The following is a 12606-nucleotide window of genomic DNA, read 5'->3' as shown; positions in this document are numbered from 1 at the left end:
GGGGGGGGAGAAAGAAGGTAAGAGGATGAGGAAGGCAGTGGAGGAGACGTTTAGACACGGGGAGCGTGGGTCGTCATGACAACACCGTGAACGGGATGTAAACATTCACAGGAACAGGGGGAACGGACATTTTAAGCCGAGAAAAAAACAAACAAAACAAAGAGAATTATGTACCATCACTGGATTCTTCTGCGTCTTCTTCATCCTCATCTTCTTCCTCTTCATCCTCGTCTTCCTCCTCATCCTCCTCCACATCTCCATCCCTGCTGACAGCATCGGCCAGAGCGTCGCCCTCCACCTCCTCCTCCTCCTCGCCGCCGCGCAGTTTGGCGTGGAGCTCCACGGCCTCCTTCCAGGGAACGCCGCCGAGGTCCGTAGGGCTGGGAGGCTGCTCCTCCACCTCCTCCTGCTCCTCCTGCTCGTCCTCCTCCTCCATGTCGGACTCTGAGCTACTGTTAACAAAGAGTCACAGCGTGAGGGGGGCGGAACGAAAAGCTAAAACTACAAGTCCTGGCTCTAATGTGCCGACCTGGAGCCCAGATCGGCCTCCGTGGCTTTGTCCAGCACGCTGCTGAGGTTGTGCTCCGCCAGGGTCTCCTCCGGCACCTCCTCCAGCTCCTCTTCCCGCTGCAGGGACAGACGGTAGTTCTCCAGCTCGATCCGCTCCGGCGTTCCCCGAAGACGCTTTGCTAAGCTGGGCTCCTGCAGGCCGTTGACTTCCAGCGCTGCATTGAACGGAGACCCCAGGGTGAAAAAAAAAGAGACACACGGCTGAGAACCGACCGGACGGCGCCATGCAGGACCGACTCAGCGTTTTAGCTTCTGGCTGGAGACTAAACCTTCAGCATCATAAACCTTCCTGCCGCCGCCGGTTTGCACCCGATTCACATTCAAACACCTCCAACTAAAGTTAAGGACAAACCGACAAGGACACACCACTTTTTCCATCTGCTATTGAATTTATTGGATTTGATTATACTCCTACAGCAAAAAAGATTAAAACACACATGTAATTTTACCATTCTAAAGTTTATTATATTAAGCTACAGTTTAATACACAAGGCTGCTGCCTCGCCTTAATCCCGTCCTAAAAGGCAAACCTTAAAACTGTTGGCATCACAACGAGTGTGAACTAACACAAGGTTCTGGTGTCACCGCTCGTCTAGGTGGGAATAAAATTCAGAAAAATCCACTGAGGAGTCAGGGAAAAGGTTCAACACAAGGATTACTGGGTATTAGAGACTTTATTGTCCGTTTTTTGTTTCCAACACAACTCTAAATATGTGTGGGCTCACTGCAAAAATGAACTAAAAGTAAAATCCTCTTGAAATGAGCAGCTGATCTTATCTCCATCATCTTATTTTAAGTGCAGTATATCTAATTATCTTGTTAGGAGTAAAAATACTCATTCCATTGGCAAATAATCTTATTTACATGCTCAAAGCAAGGGCAAATACACAAATTTCAAGATTTGTTTTTAAGTTTTTGTCATTTTTAGCAGTGATAAAAAGAGCTGTGAGCGTCTTTCGCTCTCTACTAAAAGAGCCAGATGATTAATTAATCCCATTTTGGATCTAATCTAACTAAAAAGCAACAGCAATGCTAGCTTTGGCTTACTAGTGCATGCCAACAGAGCCCTGGCCTGATTATCCCTATTTAAGAAGTGCAATTAACAATAATTTAAATACTGAAGGAGTAAAATATTGAGCAGCGGTTTCTAACAGCTTGACTTGAGTTTAAAGTCCTGCCGGATGCTGAAAACAAAACTTTGAGGCGTCCACGCCCAGCAGCGTTGTTATCAGTGAAACCTCGTTAGGCATGGTGCTTTCACTGGTTGGAAAAAGATCAGATTTCTCAGATTCTGACCAGCGAGACGTCTATTTACCAATAAATATGAGACAGAGCCCTTCAAAAGTAGTTGCACCCGTGGCAAAGACATGCACAAAGCTTTAAATTAATAGATTTTTTATTGCAGCAGCATAATCTTACAAAGAAAGTTTTAGAAAAGAAATCTAAGTATTTAAATGTGTAAATAGTTGAAAAATACCATATTAGGCAAATTTAACAAAATCAAAAGAGAAAACTATTGACAACAACCAAATATTCCTTTATAAAGCCTTTTTTAAATAAACTATTCCCAATGTATTGGGAATAATTTTCACTTTCCTCTTTATTCTAGTTTAATTTGTCTGGAAGGGACTGAATAACAAAATTTTAAGAAGATATACACTTTATCACTAAATATCCTTCATTTGATATGAAGAGATATTTTTCAATCCAACTTTATGAACAACAGTGTAAAGACTGTATTAGTTGTTTTTTTGATAAGAGTGACTTTGACTTTTAAAATCTGTACCACATGAACTTTTGTCCTGCGGTATAAATATACAGCAGAGGGTCAAACTTCCCTGAAAAAAGAGAGAACATGTTGTCCAAACAGGTGAAATGTGAACGATTACACGACAATAAGTACTGGCCCAAAACTAGATTCAGAGAAATAATTTAAAAATATAGAACAACTGAAACTGTGACAAAGAAAGCTGAACTTCATATTTATCTCCACACACAGTGAGGAGGACAGTAAGGGGGGTAAAAACAGCAAAGAGCGCCACCTTAGGGTCACCAGGGGTGCAGCAACTGTGAAGGACTCAGTATTTGTGTAGTTTTTAAACAATGTGCATGATTACCTACATAAAATATAACATTTGATGTAAAACATAATTGAATTTTCTGAATTATTTTAGAATCTAAACTAAAACTAAATGACTAAAGGTTATAAAATACTTACTTTATTATTACTATATTATTACTTTATTATTCTATAATTGCTTTTAAGTTCTAAATGTTATGTGATTTTTTTTAACATAATTAAATTACAGTTTTTATTATGCTCACTATTTTATTTAGAAGCTCTCTACATATCTAAATATATCCTAGATGTAAGGAAATCTTAATTTTTCTTCATTGTAACAATGCTTCATAGCAATAAATCTTATACCAGGTATTTTACCCTTAAATGGCTCCATATGTGTGTTGAGCAGCAGAGTTGAGAGTGCATGTTGCACAGAAAAAAAATGAGCGTTGCCACAGCTAACCAGGCAGTGTGATGATGAGGGGCTGCAAAAACACTGACAAAAAATGAAAAAAACCTACGCACTCAACTCTGCTGCTAAACCCAAAAAAATGCTTTTCATTTAGAAACGAGGCCCGGTAGAATCAGAAATAAAGAAGATTTATTGTTAACGAGCGTTACAAAGAGATAATCAAGTTTGCACAAACCTGAACACTCATTAATTAAAGCTGCATCTAGTCTTGGACCGTTTAATATGCAAAACTATTAATGCAGAAACGTAACACTGCGCTGAGCACGAATGCACAAGGACAGCGGGATAAAATGTGCAGGAGCGCCAATCACAGGCACCAGCTCCAGCTCTAACAAAGCTCTCAGTTTTAAGACGCTCCGTTAGGAGGGGGCAAAGGTGAAGCTCACAAAGCTCTGAAACAGGCACTTCATTACAGCACAGTGGGTAAACCTCAGGGGCAAATCAGCTTACAGAGGAAGAGGAAACATCACACAGCAGGCAAGAAAGTAAACACGTCACACAAGGAGGAGGTAGAGCTAAAAAAAAAAAGGAGCAGTCACAGGCTAATAAAGGGTTACCATCACAAAAGAGGGATTCTTAGCTTGAAACTTCATTAAAAACAGGCAGAAAACCTCAACCGGCGTACGTTTTAGGAGCTTTTGCAACATCATGAAGTAAAAGAGGAATACCGCTGCCTGAGGAGCTGATCAGCAGGAATCCTGATCAGCTCGTCTGAATTTCCAAGCCAAGAAAAAGAAGAGATTCACGATGCACCGTTCATTTCTAAAATATGCTGCCCAACTCCCTCTGCCAATTACAAATGCTAAATTGGCAAAGGGAAACGAGGATGATGCATCTTCAGGAAATAAATTAATCACAGAGAAGGGAAAAAAAAATAAAAAAAATCAACAACATGAACACATCAAGTCCAGTTAGTAGCACTTAGATCTACAGAATCTCCCTTACATTAGTTAGCAGAGACTAAAACAAAGTGAGAAAAAAATTAAAGAATTCAAATCAAATGAAGGTTTCATGCTAGAGGAGGTTCAGGAGGACGTTGACAGAGAAACAGCACAGCAGGTAGATGCAGTAGGCGCAAAGGAAGGGAGAATCTAAGGGGTGGTGCGCCACCTGGTGGCCAGTCCAGGAGAGCGCGTGGCGGAGGGCGCGCAGGGGGACTCCCGCCCCCACGGCCAGACGGCAGGACACAGCCACCACACCTACAGAGGAAAATCGGGTACCTGAGGGTTGGATCTCAGCCGAGGGCGCTGCCGCTGCCGTCGGCATGCAGGGGGCGTCCACGGTGGACGTGGCACTTTTAGGCGTCTGCTTTTCCTGCGATCCATAAAATGTGTGATTCCCAAAACCACAGAGTAAAAAAAAAAAAAAAGTCACGCTTTATATGGAAGCCTGCATTGATAGATGTAAAAAAAAGTAAAAAAGTAAGAAAGAGAGGCACCTTAGTTGAGACTGGAGCGGGAGAAGGAGCCGGCCTCTTCCTCTGGGCGTAGCCAGACAGACGGTAACAGTAGTGAGGCTTGCAGTAAAACTTTCCTGCAAGAAGAACAAATATAAAATAAAGAGCAGATTTCTACGCGTGTCACCAAACGGAGCCATGCTCTGCAGGAGATGTGTGCAAATTTAAATCAGAACTCCTCTGTTTCAGCTCAGGCCCTCAGTGGGCTGCAGTCCCACAACCAAATCTGAGAAACGGCTTCTCTGTGTCACTGAACAATCTGCCGTCTGTCCTTCGGCACAATGCATACCTCCCAGTGAGAACACCTCCTGCACCGCAGCACCAACGGCTTCGGGTTTTTACTGCACCGATTAGAATATCTGACAAGTTGCTGACACAGAAAAACTCTAAACGTCTTGAATTCCTGCATTTTTATTTACTAAAGAAAAGGAAAGAAGCTTAATAAAAGTGGCGGCGTCGACAGCGGCTCTCATAAATGTACAAACACCAGTTAAAATGCAGACTTTTGTGATTTAAAAATAATGTCAAGACCTACATTTTCTTTCTAAAAAGAAAATGGACACAATAACCTGACTGCGTAAAGGTGCTCAGCCTTAAAATAATGCCTGTGATTTAACTTTAACTTTTTCTCCAGTGCTGCAGCAGCTTTTCTGTAAGGTTTGGTTCTGGACTCCTGATTGGCCAGTTTCTATTTATCTATTTGTTTTGTAATGTATATGTTAGCCTACACCTCCTCCATTCATTGGTCTCTGTGCCACGATGTGATTAAGATACTGTGAAACTTTTGTCCAATCAGATTTTAGAAGGACAGAAATGAGCAAATGTCAAGAAAATTCTACTACAGCAGCCAACCTTCATTTTCAGACGTGATATAATTGATGGTAGGCTTCCTACAGCTCTTTTTTTCTTATATCTGTCCACTTATACATTTTTTTTACCTATATTTAGGTTATTTGGTTAAACATACAAGATAAATGGTACGTTATATTGAAAGGTTTGTAATGATTCGCCAAAAGCCTGGAAATATAACAGGGGAATGTCCACTATTAGTCCTGTGTGCTTTAAAACGGCCACCAGAGGGCAGCAGAGTTACAGAGTTTCAAATCTTGTTCATCTTCTGCTCCATTTGTTCAGATTGTTTGAAATTCTTTTGTTGTTCAGGCAAGAAAAGCCACTTTTTATTTCACTGTATAGCTAAATAATTAAAAACTCTACCTGCAGGTTGAGTTATAAATTATCACAGCTGCCCACAGATTAAATGGTGCCTGAAGCGGAGTTTGATTTTGGAGCCCATTTCCAGTTAGCCACCAATGCTCTAACACAAATGTGTCAAACTCAAGGCCCGCGGGCCGAATCCGGCCCGTTAAGGCAATATATCCTTCAAGAGCCAAAAAAGGCATATCATGTCATAAAGTAGAGGTATATATCCTTTTAAATTGTATAAAGTGGCTAAAACTGAGCCTCCTGTAGTGAATGTTGATTTTTTTAACTGTGTAGTAACAGCATCCTGCCACTAGATGTCAGTTTTCCCACAAAGCATTAAAACAACCCAGAAATGTCCAAAAAAAGAAGAAGTGATGCAGAATGATGAGTTTAAAGTGTAATTCACCCAAATATCAACTTATTTTGCAGATAAAACGTATAAACTAGGCCTAAGGTGATACTTTTATGTTACTGTGAAATATTTAAAAAAAAATGTATGTAAAGTGGAATGAAATTATGAAATTAAAAGTGTCATCTACACAGATGCAAACATCGTGATGTTAAAGTGGTACCATGTAGAAATGAGTTTGACAGCCATGGACAATGCAGACGACTCAACTGGTTCCCTCATATAGGACATTTTTGACCAATCTTTATAATCTGATTGATTTTGACTGTGTAAAGTACCTCGAGTTGACATGTTTCATAAATTGGCGCTATATAAATAAAATTGAATTGAATGTCATCACTCTAGTGTCTTTGCTGTTACTTTAACGCTTTTTTGTTGTTGTTTAGATTATTATTTTTTTATTTCAGTCTTTAAATGAATCCAGCCATCGTGCGTTAAAAGCCAAAACAAAATTTAGTTGTATAAATGATTTAATTTTTGATATTTAAAACTACTGGAGCTCTATGTTCTGTGTGTGACCTCAGCAGCAGCTTAGTTTGCTTGTGCCTTGGGCCGGTCGTGCTCCTAACAGAATAACGTTACTCTAGTCTCGGCCTTACCGTCCTCAACATCAAACGCGTAGGAGGAGAGGCGCAGCGTCGTGCCGCAGTAGTCGCACTTGAAGCAGCTGCGATGGAAGAACTTCCCCTCTGCGCTCAGCCTCTCCATGACGTAGACGCGTTTCCGACAGAAGAAGCAGACGTCGCTGCCTCCGATGTTGACGGGGAACTCTTTCCTGAGAGAACCCTGCAGGGGAAAGAAAGCCGAGTCAGCATTTAGATAAGAAAACAGAAATCGCAGAGGAGGAGCAGCGTTAGAGGACATCAGGACAGCAGAGTTATTATGGGATTTAATCCGCTTTGGACGGTCTATTTACGTCTTTTCTAATAAAAAAAGGCAGAAGAAGTCAAACTGTGTGTGAACGATTAGCAAACACTGTGTTTGACGGCTCCCTTCATTAGGCTCAAAGAACGGCTCCACAACACGACGGTAGGCGCCGCAGCGTGCTTTCTACCCTACGGACAACATCCTTACCGAATCCCGTTTTTCAGGTACGTGTGCGGGTTTGGGCTCTTCCTGAGACTGAAGCTGGCCGGCTATCTGCTCAGCCAGGGTGCTAACGCCCCCCGTGTACATCCTCACAAAGTGCTGTCACCAGCATGAGAGAAGGGAGGAAAGGGAAGAGAAGTTAGAAACGACAGAAGAAACGGGATGGCACGGCGGGGAAGAGGTGTGTGAGCAGGCACGGTGAAGGGGAAACAGGGTTCTCCACCACAAAGCAGCATTTCTATGACTGACTGATGGAGCGTTAAGACCTCCAGCCGCCTTAACAAGCAACAAACGACACACAGGTCCTAAAATCAGAAGCTTTTCAATAAGACCCAACAGAACTTCAAGCTCTGGCTATGGCTGCTTTTATCAATGTTGGTCGGGAACCACATTTACAACAATTTTCCTTCCACTAAACTTTCTTTTTATATTAGTCTTAAGTTATATTGTAGATTTCAGAGAAACAAACCTTTGCCTTTTCCTTAGCTGTGAGCCATAATTATCCAAATGAAGTGAAATAAACTCTTGAAGTAAATCCTTTTGAGTCTTATAATGCTACAGAAGGCGTTAGAACAACTAACTACCATAGCAGTTAAAACGGGATTAAATCAGTGCTTCTGCCATACACACCACTCATATAGACCAGTCACTTCAAGCAGCATTTTCCCCTCTCACACATTCACATATTTACTGAGGACCGTGCATTGAACTTCATTCATTTCTAACCATTTCTATGGCCTCATCCCAACCATTACCAGCACAAACCTGATCCTAATTTACACCTCAGTCCTAAACCTAAACAAGTGAGAATGTCCTCCCTTTGCTGGTAAAACAGGAAAAATGGTTCTCTCTCCGCTGCAGGTACACACATGCTCACACCTAACGAACTGAAGATGGTGGACAGTGTAGCTGGTTTCCTGCTACTACCTCAGGTTTGCAGTTCATCAGGATGAGAAACCATCTCTGCTTAGAAACGAGAATTTATCCACAGCAGGATCAGATTTTATTCCACTTAACGTCTCAGACACAATATTTATCCTTAAAGCGTTGAGGATTTTAGGCCGCCTGCAGAATGAGCCCAATCTGAACCGCAGCTGAAAGGAAACCTTGTTCTGTTTTCGGGTCCCTTGGCTGCAGAGAGACCCGTGATCATCAACGGGGGAATTAGGAGGGTGTTGTCCAAGCTCACATCCATCATGGACAACAACTTCCACCCCCTGCACCAGACTGTAGAGGAGCTGAGCAGCTCCTTTAGTGACAGACTTAGACATCCTGTGTGTAAAAAAAGAGCGCTACCGCAGGTCATTTATTACTGCTGCTATCAGATTACAATGTCGCACTATAACTGTAACTATAACTGTAATAACCAATGTGCAATAATCTATCTAATTCACTGTGCGATAACCTGTGCAATAATCCTGAAAGAAGTGACTTCTGTTGCTATTAATAACTGTAACCACAAGTGTTATAACTTTGGGCAATAACTAATGTGCAATAATCTATTTAATACACTGTGCTATAACATGTGCAATAATCCGGAAGAACTTCTGCTGCTATCACCAAGTGAATATATATATATATATATATATATATATATATATATATATATATATATATATATATATATATATAAAACCGGGAAGTGCACGAGACATCATCTGCCTACTCCGACTTCTTTTGTATTTTTATTCTTTTTTTTCTCATTTTCTTTTTGACCCACTGTATATAACTGATGCACCTTTTCCTACTACTGACTATTGAGCCGATGTGACAAGTGAATTTCTCCAATGTGAGATCAATAAAGACTATCTTATCTTATCTTATTACACAAGATCACGTTCCTTTACTCCCTTCAAACAGCAGAACTACACAGACTAAACTGAATGCTGTCGAGCAAAATGCTGGAGTTCAGGGTCACAGTTACAGAGAAACACCAAAATCATTAATCACAGCAACAACAACCAATACGCAGCAGGCAGCAGCCCGGTTTGTGATATTATGCCAGATAAACTGAGCGGTGGGTTTAGTCGTCTTAAGCCATTCCTGCAGCTGACGCAGGTGATGCGTCTTCCTGAGACGCCAGACGCAGGTGCGGCGTGTCGGCACCACGGCAGCCCATGCCCTCCACATGCACAACGGCTACCTGTCTGGAGCAGGCGGCGGTGGGAGGCGGGGGGACGGGGGGGCTCGGGCGCCATCGCTCCATAAAGAAACGAGACGGCTTTTTCTTCGGCTCGAGAGGGAGAGAGACATTGTTATAGGTCTAGCTCACGTTAACGCTGAGCATTTAACTTTCCTGTATTCATTTTTCAGTCTTTGGGTTATTTCAGTTGGCTTCCTGGTTGTAGATAACGATATAAACATCTGACGTTGGAAAACTAGAAACATGTGAGACGGGGGATGTAGAGGTAGTAGAGACTGGACAAACCGGCACCCTACACAGGGACTGAAAAGCTCTCTGTGGTGAGTCCAGGTCGACTCAGCGTCTGTGAGCAAAACTTTAAGCTGAACTTTAGTTCAAGGCCAACTCTCTGGTTCTGGGCGCCATTGTTACTCTGATGGCCAGAAAACTTCATATGACGGACTTTAACGAGTAACTTCTGGTAAACTTAGTGGTGCATGATTCATTTTTTTTAAATAAAGGGGACAGACTTGCCTTTTTCTAAAAAGTCGACCAAATATCAACTTTCTGAGCGTGTTCAAACTTTTGTTTCAGCTGTCTGTGTGAGACGGGGACATTCACCTGAGGCCCGACCCGCTTGCCGTCCAACTGAAACTCAAGTTGTTCGGCTCTTTCCTGAACGCTGAGCACATAAATGGGCATCTGCTCAGAGTCCAGAGGCCTCACTGGCTCCTGCAGAAAGGTAATCGCTTTGGTTACCAACAGGAGCCGCCAAAACAAATCTCTGGTTTCCCCAAAGCGGCAAAACTCAAACATCATCATGCCGTGTTGTTTCCAGCCTCCCAGCCTTTAATTCATGCAGAGTTTGTAAATGACAAGAAAGTAAAGCCCTCCACTTAGTATCTTGCAAAAGCACAGACTGCACTTTAAATAAACAAACTCAAAATTAAAGCAAGGCTTTATTCTCAAGGAAGACTTTTGTGCACGACGTTATTTTCCAGCACTGCAAAAGTGTGAGTCTCGGTCTGCAGCGGCACGAAGCCGACCTTTCTGGAAGCGTCTGGGGACGAAGGAGGCAAAGCCGGACCCAGACTCGCGCTTCGGGACGAGTACCACTGCTCTAAAAAGAAACGGGACGGCTTTTTCTTCGGCTTCGGGAGGCAGAGGAAGGTACAAAGGGGGGAATTAGACTCACGAGTTGGCAGAAACGTCTTTATCTATGCAACAAGTGGGCCCCAGAGGTAGTTATTTAAATATAAAAGACAAACATGCTCTCCGTGCATGCTGATCACCTTTGGCGGTTTATCAGCTCTGCCCTTAAACCTGGACATTAGGCGGTCCGCCCTCTCCTGTATACCGGGGATGTGAATGGGAGCTGGGTCCGCCGCGCGTGTCGCCGCCCCTTCCTGTTAACGGAGCTCAGATGAGACTGGATGACGGGTCTGAGCGCGTTCTCAACATCTCAGATGCAGAAACATGCAGAGACGCGGTACCGTACCCTGTGTGACGGAGGCCTTTCATAATACTCAAGCTCCTCTTCCTCAGGAGGCAAGTTCTTAAAAACAGAAATGAGCACAGACGGGTTGGTAAAGACATTCCTTTGCCATCTTTCAGCTGGTTGTCACTTACAGACCGAGCTCCCCGGAGTCTGCAGGCGTTTACAGTCCGGCCACAAACCCCTAACCCGCAGCCATTAGCACGGCCCTGGCCATGACGTTCACTACCAACAAACCAGGACAATAACAGCACCTCTTTATGCACTGCAAAAACAGAACTAAAAATAAGTAACATTTCCTTAAAATTAGTATAGTTATCCCTGATTTGAGCAGGTAAATAAGATTATCTGCCAATGGAATGAGTAATTATACCCCTAAAATAAGATAATTAGATATCCTGCACTTGAAATAAGTTGATGGAGATGACTTGTTCCTATTTTAAATGCAAAATTCTTATTCCATTGGCAGATTATCTTATTTACCTACTGAAATAAAGTACAAATTCACTCATTTCAAGAAAGTTTTAACTCATTTTTAGTTTAGTTTAGTCTGTTTTTGCAGTGTGGTGAGGAAAACCAGCGTTTGTTTAATTCAGAACTAATTCAGTCTTACACTGCAAAAACAGATGTAAGAATAAGTAGAAATGTTCTTAAAATTATATGTTTTTGTCCTAGATTTGAGCAGGTAAATAAGATTATCTGCCAATGGAAGTATTTTGACCTCTAAAATAAGATAATTACACATCCTGCACTTGAAATAAGACGATGGAGGTAAATTGTTCCCATTTTAAGTGCAGAAATCTTCTTCTATTGGCAGATCATCTTATTTACATGCTCAAATCAAGGAAAAATACACAAATTTTAAGAACATTTTAGTTATTTTTAGTTCTGTTTTTGCAGTCTTAGGTAGAGCAGCAGAAATTATACATTTGATGATATAAGAATTTGTATTCAAAACCAACAAATTGATAAAGTTTTTACTGTTCGTTTTTTGGGTGTTCAACTTGACGACAAACTCCTTTGGAGAGAACAAATTGGTACAGTCTGCAAAAAAGTCACTAAATCTCTAGGTATTTTGAGAAGGATTAGAAATTTTGTTCACAATAAAGTGATGTTAACTCTATATTATTCATTAATCTATCCATACCTGTCATACTGTAATATTGTTTGGGCAAGTACATTTCCTAGTTATCTTAAAAAAATACTACTTTTACAAAAAGCTTTTGTTCGCTTAGCAACATTTTCTAAAGTTGATGCAGCTAGTGCTCGTCTTTTTTCCAAATTACAGCTGTTGAATATTTTTGAAATTAATATTTATCAAACATGCACCTTTGTTTTTATGATAAAACAAGGTCAGTCTTCTGATACTTTCAATAATTATTTTGTTAAGAACTGCCAAGTGAATTCTTATAACACTAGACAAGCTTTGTCTTTTCATTTACCGTTAAGTATTAAAACTCAAGTGCAATTTTCTTTTCGGCATCGTGGTGCAAAATTATGGAATGAATATGGAAAATATTTGGAATCTTCATAAATAAATGGTAGAAAGTCTTTGAAAAAAATACTGTTATCCAAAAAAAGACAGTGATGTATGATTTTACAAATATTGACTCCCTGAAATCTAAAAGCTAAAATGTAAAAATAATGTTACTGTACATGTCTATTCTGTTTTCTCTCTTGAATGAAAGGACTTTCATAATGTGAGCTGCCTGATGTTTTGTTGGTTTA

The 12606-nt window shown here is 41.3% G+C and overlaps 1 protein-coding gene across 1 annotated transcript in view; it reads right to left on the bottom strand.

Annotated features, from left to right (window-relative positions):
* mical3a (microtubule associated monooxygenase, calponin and LIM domain containing 3a) overlaps positions 1 to 12606 on the bottom strand; it is a 78739-nt gene that overhangs the window by 40544 nt on the left and 25589 nt on the right. Inside the window, 11 exon segments of the mRNA XM_036126660.1 lie at positions 175 to 452; positions 530 to 725; positions 4325 to 4418; positions 4543 to 4637; positions 6772 to 6958; positions 7247 to 7360; positions 9405 to 9494; positions 10005 to 10115; positions 10430 to 10534; positions 10676 to 10789; positions 10882 to 10938. Of these exon segments, the coding sequence (XP_035982553.1) occupies positions 175 to 452; positions 530 to 725; positions 4325 to 4418; positions 4543 to 4637; positions 6772 to 6958; positions 7247 to 7360; positions 9405 to 9494; positions 10005 to 10115; positions 10430 to 10534; positions 10676 to 10789; positions 10882 to 10938 (1441 nt within the window).

Source organism: Fundulus heteroclitus, chromosome 2 (assembly GCF_011125445.2).
Source record: "Fundulus heteroclitus isolate FHET01 chromosome 2, MU-UCD_Fhet_4.1, whole genome shotgun sequence".
Lineage (NCBI taxonomy): Eukaryota > Metazoa > Chordata > Actinopteri > Cyprinodontiformes > Fundulidae > Fundulus > Fundulus heteroclitus.
The sequence above is the reverse complement of the archived record's forward strand: the minus strand, read 5'-3'. Positions and strand labels throughout refer to the sequence as shown.